This window comes from Limtongia smithiae, assembly GCF_038497785.1.
Source record: "Limtongia smithiae strain NRRL Y-17922 unplaced genomic scaffold V1518scaffold_13, whole genome shotgun sequence".
Taxonomy (NCBI): domain Eukaryota; kingdom Fungi; phylum Ascomycota; class Lipomycetes; order Lipomycetales; family Lipomycetaceae; genus Limtongia; species Limtongia smithiae.
Window position 1 is genome coordinate 195,105 of NW_027117634.1, and position 19,107 is coordinate 214,211.

Here is a 19,107-nt window from a genome sequence, read left to right on the forward strand (position 1 = left end):
GAATCACGCAGGGAACAAATATCACGCACACAGCGTAGATCATGCACTCCATCGGACAGGAGAATCTGACGCCCTTTTGGGTATTGTTAATGAAATAGGCGTGAGCTCTGAGGCCACGTTATTGAGGAATGCAAGTGTACTACAGGCACTTAGCAGAGTATGAGATACGAGCCAGTCATACAAAGAAACAGGTTCAGATAAGCAGAGCTACACAGAGCCATCTGGTTGGAGAATTCAAGTGTCGGCATGAAAAATAAAAACGAAGTAAGCCATATGCCTTACTTTCCTTCTTGAGGTAAGTTAAATGTACTCTTTGGCAACGGGTTCAGAAGTGAGTGCACATACAGTAAATTCGGCCTCTCATCCCGTTTCCCCCATCTTCTTATTTGTGTTTCGGTATTGCATTCATGTGGTTGGTTATAGCATTCATATATTATGACAATTGTAATTTACAGGCATGGAACCAATGGGTTATATGAACAACTAGTCATTGCTCCTATCCAGTGAAAATCAATCCATTCATTCAGTTTCCAGCCAGCCATCATAAGAGCAATAGAGCACTGTGTAATTTACATATGACCTTACAACAAGCCACCTAGGAACAAACCAACTCGACTTCCAGAGCAACACATATTGTAAATAACTGCCAGTCCCTCTCTTATATCCTGCAGAAGAGAGGACAGTAATAACTCCGCGCCTGTGCTTTGCAGAACACAAGGGACAACACGATATAACATGTAGGAATACACAAGAAAAGTACGATACAAACGAGAAAAAGGGCTAGTTACATAGATGACATTGAGGACAACATTGTGAAAGTAAGAGGCCGGAGGTAGGGAGGAAAAGCAGGAAATACGTGGGAGCGGAGAATGACACGCTATATGTCGGAGCGTTTCTTGACAAAGTCCCATAGCATCTTCTGTAAGCTCTCCGGCAGCGTGTATAGATCTAGATGAAACTCGCCCTCTGCAAATCGAATCGTTAGAAAGCAATCACGAAAGTCGGGATGAGCGCAAAAATCATACCTTCGACGTCGTTCTTGATGTACATTTCAGGTGTCCGGTTCTCTGTAACCATTTGCACGACTTGCAGCAAATCGTCTTCGCCGAGCTTCTCCAGTCCTTCCGCCAGCTTCTCCATATCGAACTACACACAGGTCAGATACTATTACGTAAAAAATGGAAAAAGATGTGGACTAACCTTGTCATGCTTACTCTTCTTCTTCGACGATTCGGTCGACTCGTGCTTCCGCTTCTCCTTCTTCGGCTCGTCCATGCCGCGCGGACTAGAGGCAGCAATGGCAGCACCGACGGAGGCCGTCGCAGCCTCAGGCACTGAACCGCTTTCCAGAAGTACCTTTGCGAGATTTGGTCGTGATGTCGGGAAGGACTGCGCCGAGAAATTGACAGGTCAGTAAGTGGTCATTGTATATGACAGAGAGGACGCGACACAACAGGGACACGTACAAACTTGTGTGTGACTTCGTAGCTGGGCTGCAGGAAATTGAGATCATGAATGACGGTGCGCTCGCCACCCTTGTCGATGATGTGAAAGACGATGCTCATGTCGAACTCGCCCCATCCCTCTTCTTCCAACTTGAACGGCGGCTTCTTGATAGCTAGACAAATACATCAGTCTCCACTATTCAGCTACAAAATCTTTCTCCCTCCGCAAAAGCAAAAAGCACATACCTCGGTTTGGGTTCTGAAAGGTCGGATGTAGCTTATACGTGACTTTGTCAAACACATTCGCAGGTACGTCTTCACCGTTCGGACCGACCAGCGACACCCGGACAGACCATTTCCGCATTGGGAAACCCTCGGAAACGGGCTCGACATCCTCCAGGACTTTGCTCGCGGTCGTGATCCTGACCGTTCTTGTGACCTAGCAAGAGCGGTGGCGTTAGTACTGAGATCCTACACCGATCCCGACTCGTGCTGCGCAACAAACCCAGGCGATGGCAAGCTGATAACCCTTGATCAAGAACAAAAGGATGGCAAATAAGAAAATGCGAAACACGCGTTATTAACACTACCAAAAATAGGTTGTTGGTGCAGGCTATGCCCCTTGGCTCGGTTTATCGCGCAAGACCGCGAAGCTGCCATCCAGTCCGCAGTTTCTTTTGCAACATAAAATCACACCACAAGAGACCAAGCTCTCCTTTGCCATATAGTATGCAGAGACCGCAAAAGCAGACAACGAGTGTGTAAAGCGGATGTGTTGGGTCTCAGTCTCGTCACGACCAGTGATCCTCACGACAAACCGCACAAAGCCGCGTACACCACAAGCAGCACGAGAGTAACAAAATACACACCTCCTGCGTCATCGTGAATGCGTGTCCGTAGTTGTTATGCGTGCGGGCTGAAAATGAGGCGGGAAGCTCGGTTGCGGGACAAAGCGCGGGGCGGGAAGCTTCAGTCGCGGTTGCCTCGTCGCCGACTCGCCGCCCGCGTAGCTCGTCACGATCAGCCCGCCGCTCCAAGAGTACTTCTTGCATGCACCGCCATGACGGATGTTAACTCGTTACTGAAGGTGATTATCAGTCTTATATGTTAAGATATATATCTTACAGAAATCTAGAGATTCAATTCTCGAGGCAACGAGGGCCCGTCGATCAACAAAAAGCGACGGCTAGACGACGCGCTCAATCAATACTCAAAGGGCGGCACTACCCCCCCATCACTACCACCGGTGGTTCGAGATGATCTACAGGATGAACCACAAGATCAGGTAACGCCTGCTGTGGGCGACGATGTTGGGAATGACGATGAAGGCGGACGGTTCTACGGCGGCGGTTTATCTGCGAAGCAGCGTGAGGTTCTTGATTTCGTCGACAAGTACGAAGATGATGTTACGGATGAAGTCTATGACGCTGGGTGGGTCTCGAAGCGACTTGCGAAGTTGGACAAAGTAGTAAAGAAGAACACGCAACTTCGAGCACGGTACCCGGATCAACCTGAGAAGTTCATGGAGTCAGAAACCGAGCTGGACGGGTGCATCAAAAGCCTATCATTGGTCACAGAGTACCCTCAACTGTATCTGCCGTTTGCTGAGCTTCACGGAGTTACAATACTCGCAAATTTGCTGTCGCATGACAACACTGATATCGTGGTCGACACTATTCAGCTGATCGAGGAACTTACAGATAGTGACGTGGCGATAGAGTTAGACGATCTAAAGAAATTCATGTCAACGTTCGTCGACGAGGGCATTTTAGGCGTATTGATTGAGAACTTAGGTCGTTTGAGCAGTTCCACGTCAGAGGGTGATACGGAGCACGCCGGCATATTCCAAATACTCAACGTTCTTGAGAACTTCACCGTCTTTGACGAGTGCTCAGATATCATGTTCATTAGAACCACTGGGAGTAATCAGGGAGATACGGGATTGTTACCATGGATTCTGCGGCGAATTCTTGTGAAAGAGAAGCCTGTATCGCAAAACAAGCAGTATGCAGCGGAACTTTTGTCTATCGTACTTCAGAAATCGCACATTTCACGTGGCCAATTTTGCCGGCAGACCTACACTACGCCCGACATGGGCGATTTAACCGGTGTCGACGCCTTGTTGCGGATACTTTCCAGTTACAGGCTTTACGACCCCCCTGCCGAGGAGGACAACGAAACCGAGCTGTTTGAGAACGTGTTTGACTCGTTATCTGTCGTGGTACAGGATGCTCGTGGACGAGATAAACTTCTCGAAAATGAGGGTATTGATCTTCTACTTTTAATTCTTACGAGTGGCGGTAAAAACGGCAAAACGCGAGCGATGAAGGTTCTTGATTACGCGCTCGCTTCAGGAAGCTGTTCCGCACTGGCTGTGGACTTGGTTAGCAATGGTGGTCTTAAAGTCGTATTCAAGCACTTATCCTCCTCTCGGTATAAAGAGGACAAATATTTTACCGCTGGTGCAGTTCATAGTAACACGAAACACATCACGCTGGACGCAATTCTCGGCGTTCTGGCGTCGCTGTTTCGCAATCTCCCAGAGGATTCTTCGCAAAAGATCAAATTGATGGCGCGATTTGTGGAGAAGAAGTTTGAGAAGGTTGATTTACTCCTGAACTTTCGCAAGCTTACCATGGGACAGGTTGAGCGTTCTGCGATCGCCATCAAAGCTGAACGCGACGAGTTTTTAAAGTCCAAACCAGATGATATGGATGAATTAGATAACTGGAATGACGAGGTACAAGCTCGCGAAGCAGAGTGGTATATCCAAAAATTTGAAAATGGAGGGACTCGGTTACAGCTGATCGATGTGATACTCGCGTGGCTCGCCGCTGAAGACGAAGACGACGGGCTTGGTGTTAAGGAGCGCTTGATCCGCGGTCTCGAGAGTCAGAATCAGAGTCTAGCGGATATCAAGGAAACGTTAGTTTCATATCGCCAGGAGATTCAGATTGAGAATACCACTGGGGAATCGGAAGAGGAGACGACTCAAAGGGAAGAAGCAACGCAGTTGGCCGAGATGTTGGATGTACTGATAGATTTCTTATGACCGTATGATAAAATATTCTCGTTTTTATACCGCTATATATTGTAATTTATGTACAACTCAATTAGATATCATCAACCCAAAAAACTCCACGACTCCAGTCCCTCTATCGTTCTCTATGCATTAACTTCCTCAATAATATCGTACTCCAACACATCATCATCGCCAATCCACCTCCACGCTTCAAACCGCCAATTAAGCTGCTTATTCCAGTGAATCCCATAGCCTGCGCCACTATGCCGATCAATACCGCCAGTCCCCGACATTGGTTTGATATATACAAGTCGAGCGATCCGCGAGTGAACTAGTGCCATGCTACACATTGCGCAGGGTTCGTGTGTGGTAATGACGTGGAGGTTGTGGCATAGATATGATTGCTGTGCCGGTTCTTCTGATGACGGCGATCCCGACGATGTTGCTTGCATTTCGCGACGTCGTAGTTCATCTGTAGCTACGTTTGCGACACAGGTCATTATACTATGAGCGAGGATGTTTCCCGAGGATATCCGGTTGTCAATCGCAGAGGCGACTAGTGCGCGGGTTTCTGGGTTGAATATGATCGTGGCGATGGGAAGCTCTCCCTCGATGTGCGCCTGATTGGCTAAGCTGACCAATTTGGTGATCTGAATATTCAATAGTTCCTGTTCATCTTCCGGAAGTTTAGTTTGACTAAACCAGAAGTTAGTATACAGTGCGCCTAAACACGACAACAAATCACACGTACACAAGATTTGGATTTCCACGCCACATGATAGGCCATGTCCTGTTCGACCATTCTTGGGACTGTTCCTTCGTTGGCGCAGGATACTGCGCGGCTTGCTTGATCGAAAGCTCAAATTCCAACGGATTAGCTGGATCACTACCGAGGCTTCTCAGTGGCTCTAAACACTTGCGGAGCAGATCTTCTGAAAGTGCATCGCATGAACATATAAGCAAGGATAGCTTGTTGCTTGCTCCATCTTTGGGGGAGTCGCCGAGATCACTTGGTTTGACGACACGACGCAGATGAACAAGGGAGTGCGGGTCAGTGGGAAGAGCCTGTTTTAAATGCCTTGACGATTGTCAGAATAGTCGACAAACGTGTGGAAATCAGCTCTGACTTACGAAACAACAGTTGCTGCAAACTTTGCAGGAATACTGGTCACCCAAACGTCCACTGCATCATGTTAACCTGTGCACAAAGCAGATATTACTCAAGAAACATACACAATTCCAAGTCACAATGCTCGTCGGCAGACCGCACTTGCTCAAACGAGTTCTTCGACGCAGGTTGCTGCGAGGCCGGGGTGCTCCTCGAATGCCGTCTTCGGTGGTGATGGTTGTGCGGCGGTTTATGTACAAGCTCGTCTGATGATTTTGATGCTATAGAATTGTCCCCTTTTGGAGAGCCCAATGAGGGCGGCATGGCTGCTTCTAGCCTAATTTTGACGGGAGATTCCATGATAGCTTTGCGGCTTCGAGGCTGAAACTTTTTGTGATGAGGCTGGTCACGTGGTCAGCGCAAGTTAGAGTTTAGAGGTCATGTGAGCGGAATATTGGCACTGCGGGTTAGTGAGGTCACGTGATTCAATCGGCAGCGCGCTGCTGTGGTCTGCTGTTTGCAGCAAGGCGTCGCAGTTCTCGGAAACTCGCTGTTATGAGTATAAGATCATTTCTACAAGCTGGCTATCCGCTAAAGTGAGCGTGCGACGGGGCCGGAGAAAGAGTGGGCTGTGGGCTGTGAGCCATTTGGTTGAGCACGAGGTCAGCGACCGGTGGTCCGACGGAAAAACTCTTTATTGCTCTGACTCGACAAATTCCACCGCTTCCTCAGCTCCCGCCCCTCCACACTCTCCATCGCACAGTCCTTTCTTCGCTCTGAGCGAGTCACTCTTCCGTCGTCAAACTACTAGAAAATGCCTGCACCAGTTCCTGTATGTGCGCAGTCGCTGGTTGACGTGTGAGATCTATTCTAACCCTACGCTGATAGATGTTCACCATTGACGGTTACAATTCGTCGTCCCGGTCATCCAGCGTTAACGGCACCACCGAGGAGCCCGAGGATGTTCGAAGTATGTAGTCATTGGTACTATGTGGTCAGAAGAAGGGTTTTGCTAACAAGCCGCAGTTCTCGGATACGACCCTCTTGTCCCCCCCGCTCTCCTCCAGCAGGAGTTCCCGGCCGTGCGTTATCCTGCCTCGGAATTTTTCCTCGTTTCAAAGCTAACGCACTTGCAGTCCGAGACCTCTGCGGAGACTGTCCTTGCCGGCCGTCAGGGCGCCATCAAGATCCTGAACGGCAAGTCTGACAAGATCCTTGTCGTTGTGGGCCCTTGCTCTATCCACGACCCCGAGAGCGCGTATGAGTACGCCGCGAGACTGCGGGTTGTCGCCGATAAGCTGAAAGATGATCTGTTGATTGTGATGCGCGCATACTTGGAGAAGCCGCGTACCACTGTCGGCTGGAAGGGTCTCATTAACGACCCTGATATCGACGAGTCCTTCCAGATTAACAAGGGCCTCCGACTCAGTCGCCAGCTTTTCTGCAAACTCACCGATATGGGCTTGCCCATTGCGTCAGAAATGCTCGATACCATCAGCCCCCAGTTCTTGGCCGATCTTCTGAGTATCGGCGCCATCGGTGCCCGCACCACCGAGTCGCAGCTCCATCGTGAACTGGCGTCTGGCCTTTCCTTCCCGGTCGGCTTCAAGAATGGCACCGACGGCTCGCTCGACGTTGCTATTGCCGCCGTCGGCGCTGCGTCACACCCGCATCACTTCATGGGAGTCACGAAGCAGGGCTTGGCTGCGATCACCACCACCAAGGGCAACGAGCACTGCTTCGTAGTTCTCCGCGGCGGTAAGGGCGGTCCTAACTACGACGCTGAACACATTGCGCAGGCCAAGACGAAGCTCCCGGCCGGCATTCAGCTCATGGTCGATTGCTCCCACGGCAACTCGTCCAAGGACTACAGAAATCAGCCCAAGGTCTGTAGCTCAGTCGCGCAGCAAATCCGCGAAGGCGAGCAGATTATCATGGGTGTCATGATTGAGAGCAATATCAACAATGGCCGCCAAGATGTGCCTCCCCGTGGCGGCCGCGACAGTCTCCGTTACGGTGTCAGCATCACGGACGCGTGCGTGTCCTGGGAGCAAACCGTGCCAATGCTGGAAGACCTTGCTGAGGCCGTTAGGTCGCGGAGGAAGATTGTGGCCGGGCGGGCGCTTGCCGCGAAGACCGCAGCTGCTACTGCTTAGCTTTGTTTTTGTGTTGACGATGTGATGATATCGGGCTTTAGCGAGTTTTGGGACAGATAATGTTTGTTACTGAGCCAGTGGCTTGGAGGGAGTTATGTTCTGTGTAAATAGTATGTTAAATACATGCAAAAGTTAGACGTGACAAGATCGTGACGATATTTTTTGACTAGTTGAAATGGAACTAAACACTCAGCTCAACCTTCTCGGAGTTGAGGTAAGTCTTGAACGGCTCAAGCGCAGCAGCGACGGTGACCTTGACGAACTTCTCAGTCTGCTGCGGGGCGCGACCGATGAAGGTAGACGGGTCGAGCAGCTTCTCGAGGTCGCCTACGATGGGAGCAAAGTACTCAGTCTTCTTTATCCGTTCGATGAGATCGTTGTCGCCGCCCTCGGCCTTGACGACGTGGGCCGCCTGATGCGACAGCACGCGGATCTCCTCGTGGCACTCTTGTCGGCTTGCACCCTTCTGGACCATAGCCATGATGATGTTCTCGGTTGCCATGAACGGCAATTCGCTCATGATCCGTCGCTCGATGACCTTGGGGTACACGACAAGGCCGGAAGTGATGTTAAGGAGCGTAGAGAGAATGATGTCGGCGGTCAAAAATGCAGATGGGATCGACACGCGGCGAATAGCACTGTCGTCGAGGGTTCGCTCGAACCATTGCACGGAAGCAGTCTGCACGGTGTCTTGATAGAGACCTGTCAAGTGTCTCGCGAGCGAGCACACTCGCTCGCAGCGCATGGGGTTACGCTTGTAAGCCATCGCGCTGGAACCGATCTGCGTGCTCTCAAAGGGCTCCTCGACCTCCTTGAGGTTTGCGAGCAATCGAAGATCCGTAGCCATCTTGTGTGCGGTAGCACCAAGCGAGGAAAGTGGACCAAGAACGTCGATGTCGATTTTGCGAGAGTATGTCTGTCCGGTGCACGGGTACGCGTAGCTGAAACCCATGAGCTCTACGAAGAGCTGGTCGAGCTCCTCGACCTTGTCGTGATCGCCGTTGAACAGAGCGAGGAAAGAAGCCTGGGTACCGGTTGTGCCCTTGACGCCGCGGAGACCGAGGTCGTCGCGTGCGCGTGAGATATTACGGAGATCCCAGAGGAGTTCCTGGATCCAGAGCGTCGCGCGCTTGCCGACGGTGGTGAGCTGGGCTGGCTGGAAATGGGTCCATCCGAGAACAGGAAGGTCCTTGTACTGAATAGCGAAGGCAGATAGTCTATCAATGACGTTTACGAGCTTCTGGATCAATATGTCACAAGCGTCGCGGAGGAAGATGAGGTCCGCATTGTCAGTAACGAAGCATGATGTCGCACCAAGATGAATGATACCGGCGGCCGACGGCGCGGCGATGCCGTAGACATGCACATGTGACATGACATCGTGACGGACGATCTTTTCTTGTTCACTCGCAGCGCGGATCTCATCGTCGGAAATGATTGTGTGCTCACGCAGCTGCTCGACCGCCTCGTCGGTAATGGCGGTGAGACCTAGCTGCTTCTCAGCGATGGCGAGGTTGAGCCAGAGCTTACGCCAAGTCGAGTAGCGCGTGCGCGGAGAAAATAAGGAGGACATCTCCTTCGACGCATAGCGTGACGAGAGTGGGGAGGAGTAGCTGTCGAACGAAGACATTGTTGCCGCTTGTGCTGAAGACCTGCGTGTAGCTGGGAACTGAGCAGTCTCTCTGATACGATTTTGCGGGGAGCCTCGAGGAAGTCCGAGCACGTGCGGCTTCGAGCAAACACACGTGATAGGGTTGTATTCATTTAGGGCATCTGTATTGCTCGTGACTGCTAAACACTTCCCTCCCAACGCTGTACACACTGCTCATGTGACTGCGTGAGCACCAGGGTTTGGTGCCTGTGCGCTTCAGAATCTCTTCGTCGTCGTCGTCGCCGTTGCCGTTCCGTACCTCCTCCATTCATCCAACTCCAACTACACAATGCCGCCAAAAACTGTCAAAGCTCCTCAGGGTATGTTGCGCTGTGTTGAATATGAGCGCATGTCCGACTGCGTGCTTCTATGTTGGTAGCGTCTCGTCGTGTGGTTCCGTCGGCTGACCGCGTGTGCAGAGAACATCTCGCTCGGTCCTCAGATCAGAGAGGGTGAGCTCGTCTTTGGCGTTGCTCGTATCTGTACGTTTTCATTCGTTATTCGAACGCTCGTCCGTATACTCATACTCGCATAGTCGCCTCGTTCAACGATACCTTCGTCCACGTCACCGACCTAAGTGGCCGCGAGACCATTGCTCGTGTCACCGGTGGTATGAAGGTTAAGGCCGACCGCGACGAGTCCTCCCCCTACGCCGCCATGTTGGCTGCCCAGGATGTCGCCCAGCGATGCAAGGAGCTCGGCATCACTGCCCTCCACGTCAAGATCAGAGCCACCGGTGGCACCGGCACCAAGACCCCCGGTCCTGGCGCCCAGAGCGCACTCCGCGCTCTTGCCCGAGCTGGCATGCGCATCGGCAGAATTGAGGACGTCACCCCCGTTCCCTCAGACTCTACCCGTACGTTTTTGCTACTGGCGGTTTTAAGTTTGAGTCGTATGCTAACTTCTATTGTGCAGGCCGGAAGGGTGGTCGCAGAGGTCGCAGATTGTAGAGTTTTTCTGTATATCAACAGTCATTGTTTTATATGTACCAAATTCTGAAAAAGTTGCCTCTTGCTAGTAATTAGAGGTTCAGGGAATGATAAGACTATGATTCAAATAATTTTGAATTGTCAAAGTAGTACTACACGAAACATCCGTCCGCTGAAGATTATACAAACACCATACAGAACTAAGACTATTAAACGTGTTATACAAGGACGCCCGTTGGCGTCTATTAGGATTGCGAATTCTTCCTTCGCCGAGACTTTTTAGTCACTGTGTCGTCCGTGGTGGTTGAGAAACGTCTCCGCTTTGTCGTAGGCGATGTCGCACGAGCCGTCGTGATGGCTCTAGTTGAGGCCCCTCCGCTGCCGCTGGTGGAGTCGTCTGTCGGCTTATGAGCGCGGTTGATGCTGCGAAAGGTACCAACCACTGGGGAGGACGCTATTTTATTGCTGACGTCGGAATCGGAGTCCCCGTCGCTTGCGTGTTGAACAGCCAATCCTGAAGCATGCGCTGCTTCCGAGTTGCTCTTCGCCGGTGGTAGGTGATCCCGTTCGGGATGCAGTCCCGGCACGGCGACTAGACTTTCCTGTGATGAATCCTGTTCGTGTTGGCTCAGCACATGTGTTGCAAGGAGCCCCAGCGTGTTGAGACTGTGCTCCTCGGAACTACTCGACGCGACAGACCTTCTCGCATGCTGAGTCTGCGGATCTTTCTTCTCCAATTGCCGGACCTTCTCCTTAAGTTCATCAATTGCATGCTGCTGTTCACCCACTCGTCGTTGCGCGTCAAAATATCGATTTGTGGCCCGCAAGAGCCGTCGTCGGTACCGCTCCGCGTCGTCGCGTGTGTAGTTATCAGAATCATTCTCTTGCCGCGCGATAAGGAGATCGAAGCGTAGCCTTTCGACCTCGCGCTTAATGATTGCGTTCTCGACGTGGAATCTGCGCATCGATTCTTCGGTTTCAATTTTCAACAAGCGGGATTGTAAGTGATGCTGAGAAGATATGACATTTGATTTTTGGAGGGAAAGTCGGAGGCGCCGAATTGTTGCGTTTGCGCGGAAGAGCTGGAGTTGCGCTGACGACGCATCCATCTCACGGATCGCGGTGGCGGGAATATCTTCCCAATCCTCGTCGTCGCCCATGTTATCGAATAAGCGACTAAACTCTTGCAGCGTGCCGCTAGAAAGCCAGCCCGGGGGACCTGAGTAGGGTGAGTATGCTGAGCCCGGAGTAGGTGGGGATATTTGTGTGTTGTTTGGTTGGGGGGACACGTTGCCCGGTTGTAGCAACTGCGACTGCTGCGTATGAGGTGCAGATGCAAAGGAGTCGGTGGTGGTTGTGCTATTGTTGTTGGTGCCCGGGCGCGAGAGCGTAGGGATTGGCGCTGCGGACGCGGAGTGCGTGAGGCGGGTATCAGGAGGTGTGCTCATAGCGTCTGCCGGCGTCTGTATGTCTGTGAACGAGCTCTTTTCTGAGCTACGTGATACGTCCGTAGCGATATGTGCGGATGCAATGGAGTACTATGCCCCAAACAATGCCCTTAGCGAATATTATGCATAGCTGATGAAATGTGTGTAGTAAGTTGTCCAATCGGTCCGGTGTAGGTCAGTCCTCTCGTCTAACATGTCATGGTGACAGATGCAATATGTGGTGTATCTAAATATGGCTGCGTTAGATGCTGACTCGTGAAACGGCTGGTACGGGGACACGAACGCGTAAGATGAGCACGGGTATAAACAATAAACAGACGAGCCACGACGCTTTCACGGTGCCTTCACACTCGAACTGAAACCACCTTTTGTTTGGAACAGCACAGAAACGCGTGCAGTTGAAGCGACGGGTGCGGACCACAGATCAGGAATGCGATGTGGACAGCGGAGGACGAGTACACAAAGAGGGAACGAGTGCCGGACGCTGGATGCTGCCGAGAAGCGAGATGAGCTGGTGCAGAGGCGAGGCCGGGTGACGTTAGCACGACGAGATGGCCTGGTCACAATAGCGCACGTTCAGTCGGCGCTACGCAATATACACATCGTCGTGCTCACACACACAATTGAAGTTTACTTCTCAAGAATGACTATGAACATTATGGAGTGTGGCATTGGACGTCCTTCGTAATTGGTCGAGTTGACGGCGCGCAACTCGCATAGTCCACGACAGTTACGTTTGAACTTTAAATGAGGTGTAAGAGGCGCAATTTACACGTCATACATCGACGTCTGATAGTGTACTGGAGGATGCGTAGCTTGTTTTCAAATGGTAGTTTAATCTGTACTTTGATATATGAGTGGCACGTGTTAGTAGCGGAACATTTGGTCGTACTAGGCTTGAAATGACGGAAGACGTCTGGCAGGTTAAAATGCATCTTGGCATGTCTTCCATGTCTGTACGTTGATGCAAGAATCTCGAGTTCTAGAGAACGCGTAGGCCCAAATTGCAGCAGACGGGATTAAAACCACCCATCCACCAAAATAACAAACGAGTCTTCGTGCAAGACTACGATTGCACTGAATTGGTCACACATCGCAGGCACGAAGTCAGCCCGTCTGACAGCGACGATGCACCGCGACCACAGTGTGAGAAACATCAGTGGATATTTCATATTGCCGTATTTAAAGCTCGCCACTATGTGACTCGCGTATCGTCTGGCTGTACCTTACAAATAGCGCCGAAGTCGATTGCTATATAGAAGTTGTACTTCACGCTTCGGCGCTAGATCAGCGCTCACGGATCGGACAGCATTACATTAATCTGTATCTCAGAGAGCCATTGCACAGAAGACTGTAAAGCTGAGCATTTGACCACAACCATTTCAGCGATCAACTGATTGTATGGTGAGATGATTGCCGTAGATATGTGGCGTGTAAATAGCAATTGGTGTGTTGACGTGTTAGAAAGCAATCGGGCTGGGGCAACCGCATCTTTCTCCACACCTCCATCTCTAACTGCACTCAACATAAAAATATGTACCTTGCATTGCACTAATCACAACGCTTACAGAGCAGCAAAAAAAAAACAAAACCGATTTTCCGACCGACCGAGATTCCGTACGCTACGAATTCGCCAAATATACAGAACAAGCGGCACAAGCCACGTAGTAACAAATATGGTGTATGTACAAAGCTGATGCAGCCTTTTTTGTCGCAACAGCGCAACTATGCATTTTGTGACGGAGACGATAGTGTGGCGCTAGAAACTGACATCGCCTTTGAGAATACGCTCGCCAGTCGGCGATGGCGGCCGTGCAAAGTGACCGCTCAGTCGTCGTTCTTTCGGCCAGCGCTCGAACATCATCATGAGCGACTCATCCGCGATGTTCGCCTGCATACCTTCGGGTCCTGAAGACTGCGGCGTGGGGGGTAAGAACCGGACAGCGACGGACTGGCGACGGTGGTGGTGGTGGTCGCAGTAGACGACGTCGTAGGGATGGAGCGGCGCGTCTACAGGGAAATTGTCCTGTGATGATGGCGCTGGAGTTGTACGGGGGGAGACGTTGTTATTTGTCGATGCAGAGGAAGGGTGGCGGCAGCAGGTGTGCATGAATGGCGGCTGCACCTTAAACCCAGCAGGAATGTATTGCTCGGGTGAGCAGCCGTAGAGGCTGGGAGAGATAGGGAATGGCGGCGATGTCACTCCGCTTGCCGTGTCTGCAACTGTCGACCGCCGCAGCATGTAGTCGTCCCCAGCAGCTGCTGTCGCATGCTGTGATGCTGATGGCGGCGGCCATGCGGGGACCGAAGCACGTCGCCGATGGTGCGTCTGCGTAGGGGATAGCATGACGTTGTGCGCGAGCGCAGACTTCTCGCCCAGTGGGATGGTGATCGGAATCGGCATCTGCGGCGGCGTCGTGGATGTTTTGGCGGGCGTGCAGCAGCTGGGCGATGGTGAAGACATAACGGCGGTCGGCGGTGGCGACGATGAGGGCTGAGAGGACATTATAATAGTGGGCGTGGATCGGCGGTGCGGGGAAGGGGGACGAGGGAAGGAGAAGAAAAGAAAAGAAAGTGCGGAGTGGGGCCGGATGGCATATGAACACCCTCGTACGCGCGACGCGCCAAACGCGACCGCTTCCAAAAGCTGGTGATCTTCTACAAGCCCCGACCTCATCAGGCAACCGCCACGCCGCACCCGCACGTGCTCGCGTGACCATTCCGTCCACGGCACCGCGAGCACTAAGCGGTTCCTTTGCGTGCGATCTACTGATCTTCGCACTGATCGTCTGTACCGTGCCTTCATACATGCACCAGGAACGTCCCGCGTAGCGAGTACGCGGCGTTGGCACGATCGAACGGGGCCGGCGCATAAAAAATTATACCCCGCGTCCGAGACGGCGCGACCGGACCCTGCATTCTCACGTGACATGACGTTGCTGCGTGATCCGCTGCTCACGGACCTGCACTTCGCTCACGGTCACTGTGACTGGCATACGTCACTGCGCCGGCTTCTTCGGCGCCGGGGAATTGGCAATTCAAAAATAGGGTTTGTGTATGAAATGTAGGCTTCTAGAAGCACACGTACTCCCCTGGTTTTTGGGCGGCGGAGGGTGCACAGTGCGCACGGCACAGAGTACCCGCACAGTAAACAACAAACAACAGACTCTCAGACCGCATTTGTAGTGGCACAGCAGGCGCGGAGGAGGTGGCAGGTTGCGGCCGGCGGCGCTGATCCGGAGAGCAGCTGTAGACGCGGAAGGCGCGGGTGCGGCGCGATGATGACAGCCCGTGAATATGAGCACGAGACATGCTTCTGTCCGCGTTCGAGGCCACGGACGGCGCCAGAGGCACTGCCAGTAGGCTGTGGCGACGGCGACGAAGAAAGAGAAGAAAAAGGCGCCACAGCCCCCGTAGCTCGCGACGCGCGGACATCGTTTGGCGTTGCCTGTGCCTCTAGTACTGAGCTCTCGCCCCTGTTCGCCTTTGTCTTGCGCGGCCTCTGCCCAGCGCTATAACTTCTTCTCTTCTCCTTCTTCTTCTCCTCCCTATTTCCCCTTCCCTTCGCCTCAATCCGACCTCCCTTTCCCCATGTTTGGCCGCAAACGCAATGCCGTTCTCGAAAAGGGCAATGGCACACCCACCGACGGCCGGCGACCTTGGCCCAAACGCATGCTTGACCGTTTCCGTTACTTCTGGCTGCTCCCGCTTTGCTGCGCTGCGGTGTGGTGGGGCGTGCTCGTCGCGCTGATGTCCATCTGGGCTGCTCAAGGATACGGCGTATGTACCACCGCTCTTCCGATGCAGCTTCGCGAGCTGACTATAGTGTGCAGAACCACGTCTATCCCGATCAAACCGCAGGTACACGCGTGCCGTACATCTCCGACATCGCCGCCTCTGGCATCAAACCGCTCTTCATCGCCGGCGACGCAACACAGGGCGTGTTCTACATCCTCGCATTCTCCGCCGAACGGTACCTCCGCCACCGCGGCCGCCTAGAACGCAATCACCGCGTCGCCGAAAAGGTCATGTCGGGACTCGCTATTTGGTGGTGTTTCTTCGGCCAGGTCGGGCTACTGATGTTGTCGATTTTTGATACGTACAGAAATCATCGCGGACATATGATCAACGTGGGTCTCTTCATCATCGGCGTTGGTCTTTCCGCGTTCTTCTCGTTCATGGAGTTTTTCATGCTGCGTAAAAGTTACCGCGAGGTAAACTGGCTCCGCTTCTCGTACCTGCTCAAAGCAGGTTGGTTAATCGTTGCCATCGGACTCGCTGTCGCGTTCATATGCCTGCTCAACCGGGACAACGGCATTGAAGACGAAAACAACGACGCGATCATCGAGTGGACGCTCGCGTACTGGTACGGCTTCATGCTGCTCATCCTCGCTTGCGACTTGTATCCCGCGTCCAAGCGATCCCAGCAGCGCGAGCATAATGGTGGCTACTTTTTTGGTACGGCTGCACCGGTGCCATCAGACGACGTCGAGGCTTCCGGAGCGGACTACGTTGCTCCGACTTCCCTCGCCCCCCCCGTCGCAGAGCGACAAGGAAGCACGTCAACCGACGAAACCCGCGTCTCTCCTCCCCTTCCTACGACCACCACCAAGAATCCCACTTCCACCACCCTCTCCTCCAATTTCTAGATCCCACGTACTTCCTGCATATTCTTCGAATCTATTTTCGGCGTTCCGGGTAATATATTTTGTACATTACCACCTTTCGTGTACCATTTATTTAAGAGAGAACAATTTTTGTGATGTGTAATATGTACTGGCGAGTTTGACGCCCGCTTTTCCTTTTGAATTCCCGTCACACCCTTCTCAAAGTAAAACTACCATGTGCAATACCTACGCCTTGTTGTAACTCGAGTAAAACAGCCCCGGCGGGGTACACGCACCCAGCGCGCGCCGCGCGTGCGAGCCGATCAATGTCAACCCAAGTGAATACGACGCGTTCACCCACCCAAACCCTTCCTTCGCAACGCCCTTGAAATCCGCGCCCTGATTTCCATACTCCGCGTTCACGCGGTGCGGGTCCACCGGTCGCGTGACGTCATACTTCTCCACCACCGTGCCGTTGTAATCCACAAACGCCTTCGACATCATGTATAGCCATCTGTACACAAGCCGCTCGCAATCTTCTTCGTAGCCGTACCGGATTAAGCCCACCCATGCAAGAATCTGCTGCGGCGCCCAGCCGTAGGGGTAATCCCACTGCCGATTCGGCCGGTCAATACCCACCTTCCCACGGGATTTCTCCGTCCCGGACACCAACCCGCCAAACTCCTCAAACTTTGGAATCGCCTCCGCGACAAGTCGCGCCGCCTGCCGCGGCGACGCGCAACCCGCCCACATCGCCCACAGCGTCGTCGCGGACTCGTAGTCCGACCGCTGCATGAGCACCGTGTCGTAGTCAAAGTACATCCCCTGCTCCTCGTCCCACAAGTACTCGTCGATCAACGTCTTCCGCCGCCGCGCCCGCCGGTCCCATGTAGCGCTGGTCTCGATGGTGCCGTCGTCCAGCTTAAGCTTGTCATTGAACATCCGCCGGATAACGTGCGAGATATCAACTTCGTACTTGTACAGCAAGCTATTCAGATCTATCGTCGCCAGATTTGCGCACCGCCGTTCAAGACGGTACGAAGTATCATGTCCAGACTCGCGCACGGCGCGGTCGTGCAAGAAGTACTCGTCGAGCTCCGGCACCGTGATCTCTCCGTCGTTGTACTTCTGTTGAAACTCAGCCAGCGAGAGCTTAAACTTATCCGCGTACGGCTGCAGCAAGTGCGTGAAATGGCTCGCCTCCGTCTCGGGCGGGATTCCCATACCAGCGGGTCTGTACCGCGACAATCCCGTGACAGGATCGTATCGCGGCTCCGCCATCCACACCTCCTTATACTCCTTAATCGCAGCCTTGATCGCTTCCCGCAAAAACTCAAGCGCATCGGGCTCATGCTGGATCTTCTCATACACCTTCAGCGCCATGTCAGTCAAAAACGGCGGCTGCGTCCGGCTCAAATAATACGACCGATTCGCATTCAAAATCTTGCCGTAGTGCTTGATCTCGAACACGAAATTCTCCACCATGCCCCGTGCAAGATCAACACGATTGTCAATGATCACGCCCAGCGCGATCATGTACGAGTCCCAGCCGTATTGCTCGTTGAATCGGCCACCCGGCACGACGAACGGCTTGCCACGCAATGTGGGCTGGCCCGTAAACTCATCCACCACGTGGTCCATCGCGAGCGCGAGTAAGCCCGGCTTGTCGTTCACGGATTTGACCCACTCCGGCGTAATATCTTTGGGCAGGTACTGCACGTCGAGGTGGAAATTTGGTCGTTTAGCGGCCTCGTTCATGTAGTACTCGTACTGCTCTGTTTCTCCGAATGGAACATAGATCCGCGGTTGCTGGTTTTTGGAGCGGTTCTTGGGATCGACAGCCACAACTTCAAGCAAGCTAGCATCGATGCGTCGGGTGAGTGAATCCCAGAACTGCGTACGAATCAAGCGCGACAGCCGATCCACCGGATTCTCGTTCAACCGCTGCTCGTCGAGAATAATAGCCTTGCGGCCGTACTCTTTCGCGAGCGTGAGCTCCTGTAGCAGATTCGAGAGCATGTACGTGCCACGTACATCGAACTTGTTGAAGCCATTGGAGTTTGCGGTGCCAAGTTGGAGGACCTTGGGGCCAAGGTCTTCGATGGTAATTTGCTTGTTATTGTCGGTGTCTTCACTGGCAAGAAGTGCAGTTAAAGTCGAGTCCACATCGATCAAGAACTTGCGCGGCATGAGCGACTGGGCGTCTGCATTTGTTAGTCTCGTTAGCAGAGGAGGGAATACACGAATACCCACCTTGCGACGCTCGCCGCCGAGGAACAAAGGTGGACACCCCCGGGATCTCATCCTTGTCGCGAACATGCACCTGCACGGTCAGCACTTTCCCACGACACAGAATACCGCGGTATGTGAACTTACAGTCGACAGAGTCCGCGTGCGAAACAGGCCGCGACCCTTCTGCGTGGTGATGTCGGTGTCGGGCCCGTAGTACACCTCCGCGACAGAGTACGGATCGATCGAGCCGTTCGAGGAGATCGAGGAGGTTCGCGACACACCGTTGGCCATTTGTGCGTGAAGGGATGCGCCTGCAGGCAATGGATCGAGAGGATGGGGATCGGGTGGAGAGTTGGTGAGAGGAAAGGAATGAAAGGGGAGCGGGGAGAATATTTAGAGGGCCGTTGATTGACTCGTAGAGCGCGCCAGGGTGTGAATTCTGGCCGTCAGCTTGCCACTTAAACCAACCTCCTCCCGGCTTCTTCCACACTTTTCTTTGTCGTCTACGC

General features: G+C 52.9%; 10 protein-coding genes across 10 annotated transcripts; 4 read left to right on the top strand and 6 right to left on the bottom strand.

Annotated features, from left to right (window-relative positions):
• Nucleotides 1–404: 404 nt before the first annotated feature.
• V1518DRAFT_422219 (yeats family-domain-containing protein) lies at nucleotides 405–2,464 on the bottom strand. Its single transcript, XM_066905404.1, has 6 exons — nucleotides 2,315–2,464; nucleotides 1,692–1,884; nucleotides 1,467–1,618; nucleotides 1,201–1,389; nucleotides 1,026–1,146; nucleotides 405–966 (listed from the first exon to the last, which is right to left on the bottom strand). Exons 1-6 carry the CDS (start codon nucleotides 2,324–2,326, stop codon nucleotides 878–880), a joined length of 756 nt encoding a protein of 251 aa, XP_066757497.1. The 5' UTR covers nucleotides 2,327–2,464; the 3' UTR covers nucleotides 405–877.
• V1518DRAFT_422222 (Catenin-beta-like protein) lies at nucleotides 2,411–4,581 on the top strand. Its single transcript, XM_066905405.1, has 2 exons — nucleotides 2,411–2,532; nucleotides 2,581–4,581. Exons 1-2 carry the CDS (start codon nucleotides 2,506–2,508, stop codon nucleotides 4,495–4,497), a joined length of 1,944 nt encoding a protein of 647 aa, XP_066757498.1. The 5' UTR covers nucleotides 2,411–2,505; the 3' UTR covers nucleotides 4,498–4,581.
• On the bottom strand, nucleotides 4,513–5,926 carry V1518DRAFT_422224 (cytidine deaminase-like protein). Its single transcript, XM_066905406.1, has 4 exons — nucleotides 5,701–5,926; nucleotides 5,599–5,650; nucleotides 5,219–5,545; nucleotides 4,513–5,163 (listed from the first exon to the last, which is right to left on the bottom strand). Exons 1-4 carry the CDS (start codon nucleotides 5,897–5,899, stop codon nucleotides 4,611–4,613), a joined length of 1,131 nt encoding a protein of 376 aa, XP_066757499.1. The 5' UTR covers nucleotides 5,900–5,926; the 3' UTR covers nucleotides 4,513–4,610.
• Nucleotides 5,927–6,121: 195 nt separating this feature from the next.
• Nucleotides 6,122–7,876, top strand: V1518DRAFT_422226 (3-deoxy-7-phosphoheptulonate synthase). Its single transcript, XM_066905407.1, has 4 exons — nucleotides 6,122–6,407; nucleotides 6,464–6,545; nucleotides 6,602–6,657; nucleotides 6,712–7,876. The coding sequence occupies exons 1-4, from the start codon at nucleotides 6,390–6,392 to the stop codon at nucleotides 7,729–7,731; spliced, it is 1,176 nt and encodes a 391-aa protein (XP_066757500.1). The 5' UTR covers nucleotides 6,122–6,389; the 3' UTR covers nucleotides 7,732–7,876.
• Nucleotides 7,794–9,412, bottom strand: V1518DRAFT_422229 (L-Aspartase-like protein). Its single transcript, XM_066905408.1, has one exon. The coding sequence runs from the start codon at nucleotides 9,359–9,361 to the stop codon at nucleotides 7,913–7,915; it is 1,449 nt and encodes a 482-aa protein (XP_066757501.1). The 5' UTR covers nucleotides 9,362–9,412; the 3' UTR covers nucleotides 7,794–7,912.
• A 189-nt stretch (nucleotides 9,413–9,601) lies between these two features.
• V1518DRAFT_422231 (40S ribosomal protein uS11) lies at nucleotides 9,602–10,496 on the top strand. The gene is made up of 4 exons (XM_066905409.1): nucleotides 9,602–9,702; nucleotides 9,802–9,864; nucleotides 9,918–10,238; nucleotides 10,298–10,496. Exons 1-4 carry the CDS (start codon nucleotides 9,672–9,674, stop codon nucleotides 10,330–10,332), a joined length of 450 nt encoding a protein of 149 aa, XP_066757502.1. The 5' UTR covers nucleotides 9,602–9,671; the 3' UTR covers nucleotides 10,333–10,496.
• Nucleotides 10,445–12,037, bottom strand: V1518DRAFT_116137 (uncharacterized protein). The gene has a single exon (XM_066900680.1). It carries the CDS (start codon nucleotides 11,757–11,759, stop codon nucleotides 10,557–10,559), a length of 1,203 nt encoding a protein of 400 aa, XP_066757503.1. The 5' UTR covers nucleotides 11,760–12,037; the 3' UTR covers nucleotides 10,445–10,556.
• A 1,481-nt stretch (nucleotides 12,038–13,518) lies between these two features.
• Nucleotides 13,519–14,163, bottom strand: V1518DRAFT_439149 (uncharacterized protein; the record flags this gene model as incomplete). Its single annotated transcript, XM_066906390.1, has 1 exon — nucleotides 13,519–14,163. The coding sequence occupies one exon, from the start codon at nucleotides 14,161–14,163 to the stop codon at nucleotides 13,519–13,521; it is 645 nt and encodes a 214-aa protein (XP_066757504.1).
• Nucleotides 14,164–14,966: 803 nt separating this feature from the next.
• Nucleotides 14,967–16,721, top strand: V1518DRAFT_422241 (Frag1/DRAM/Sfk1 family-domain-containing protein). Its single transcript, XM_066905410.1, has 2 exons — nucleotides 14,967–15,539; nucleotides 15,593–16,721. Exons 1-2 carry the CDS (start codon nucleotides 15,351–15,353, stop codon nucleotides 16,406–16,408), a joined length of 1,005 nt encoding a protein of 334 aa, XP_066757505.1. The 5' UTR covers nucleotides 14,967–15,350; the 3' UTR covers nucleotides 16,409–16,721.
• On the bottom strand, nucleotides 16,438–19,082 carry V1518DRAFT_422242 (trehalase-domain-containing protein). Its single transcript, XM_066905411.1, has 3 exons — nucleotides 18,743–19,082; nucleotides 18,620–18,689; nucleotides 16,438–18,570 (listed from the first exon to the last, which is right to left on the bottom strand). The coding sequence occupies exons 1-3, from the start codon at nucleotides 18,887–18,889 to the stop codon at nucleotides 16,613–16,615; spliced, it is 2,175 nt and encodes a 724-aa protein (XP_066757506.1). The 5' UTR covers nucleotides 18,890–19,082; the 3' UTR covers nucleotides 16,438–16,612.
• Nucleotides 19,083–19,107: the final 25 nt, after the last annotated feature.

Bases quoted from the DNA above. Each gene is read 5' to 3' on its own strand.
- V1518DRAFT_422241 (XM_066905410.1), top strand. From the start codon at position 15,351: ATGTTTGGCCGCAAACGCAATGCCGTTCTCGAAAAGGGCAATGGCACA. The intron at 15,540-15,592 runs GTATGTACCACC...TATAGTGTGCAG, and splicing joins GGGCTGCTCAAGGATACGGC to AACCACGTCTATCCCGATCA.
- V1518DRAFT_422226 (XM_066905407.1), top strand. The intron at 6,546-6,601 runs GTATGTAGTCAT...AACAAGCCGCAG, and splicing joins GGAGCCCGAGGATGTTCGAA to TTCTCGGATACGACCCTCTT. The intron at 6,658-6,711 runs GTGCGTTATCCT...ACGCACTTGCAG, and splicing joins TCCAGCAGGAGTTCCCGGCC to TCCGAGACCTCTGCGGAGAC.
- V1518DRAFT_116137 (XM_066900680.1), bottom strand. From the start codon at position 11,759: ATGAGCACACCTCCTGATACCCGCCTCACGCACTCCGCGTCCGCAGCG.
- V1518DRAFT_422224 (XM_066905406.1), bottom strand. From the start codon at position 5,899: ATGCCGCCCTCATTGGGCTCTCCAAAAGGGGACAATTCTATAGCATCA. The intron at 5,546-5,598 runs GTAAGTCAGAGC...ACAATCGTCAAG, and splicing joins TTTGCAGCAACTGTTGTTTC to GCATTTAAAACAGGCTCTTC. The intron at 5,164-5,218 runs GTACGTGTGATT...CTTCTGGTTTAG, and splicing joins CGTGGAAATCCAAATCTTGT to TCAAACTAAACTTCCGGAAG.
- V1518DRAFT_422222 (XM_066905405.1), top strand. From the start codon at position 2,506: ATGACGGATGTTAACTCGTTACTGAAG. The intron at 2,533-2,580 runs GTGATTATCAGT...ACAGAAATCTAG, and splicing joins ATGTTAACTCGTTACTGAAG to AGATTCAATTCTCGAGGCAA.
- V1518DRAFT_422231 (XM_066905409.1), top strand. From the start codon at position 9,672: ATGCCGCCAAAAACTGTCAAAGCTCCTCAGG. The intron at 9,865-9,917 runs GTACGTTTTCAT...ATACTCGCATAG, and splicing joins CTTTGGCGTTGCTCGTATCT to TCGCCTCGTTCAACGATACC. The intron at 10,239-10,297 runs GTACGTTTTTGC...TCTATTGTGCAG, and splicing joins CGTTCCCTCAGACTCTACCC to GCCGGAAGGGTGGTCGCAGA.
- V1518DRAFT_422242 (XM_066905411.1), bottom strand. From the start codon at position 18,889: ATGGCCAACGGTGTGTCGCGAACCTCCTCGATCTCCTCGAACGGCTCG. The intron at 18,690-18,742 runs GTAAGTTCACAT...CTGACCGTGCAG, and splicing joins GCACGCGGACTCTGTCGACT to GTGCATGTTCGCGACAAGGA. The intron at 18,571-18,619 runs GTGGGTATTCGT...TAACAAATGCAG, and splicing joins TCGGCGGCGAGCGTCGCAAG to ACGCCCAGTCGCTCATGCCG.
- V1518DRAFT_422229 (XM_066905408.1), bottom strand. From the start codon at position 9,361: ATGTCTTCGTTCGACAGCTACTCCTCCCCACTCTCGTCACGCTATGCG.
- V1518DRAFT_422219 (XM_066905404.1), bottom strand. The intron at 1,390-1,466 runs GTACGTGTCCCT...TTCTCGGCGCAG, and splicing joins ACGAAGTCACACACAAGTTT to TCCTTCCCGACATCACGACC. The intron at 1,147-1,200 runs GTTAGTCCACAT...ACCTGTGTGTAG, and splicing joins AGAAGAGTAAGCATGACAAG to TTCGATATGGAGAAGCTGGC.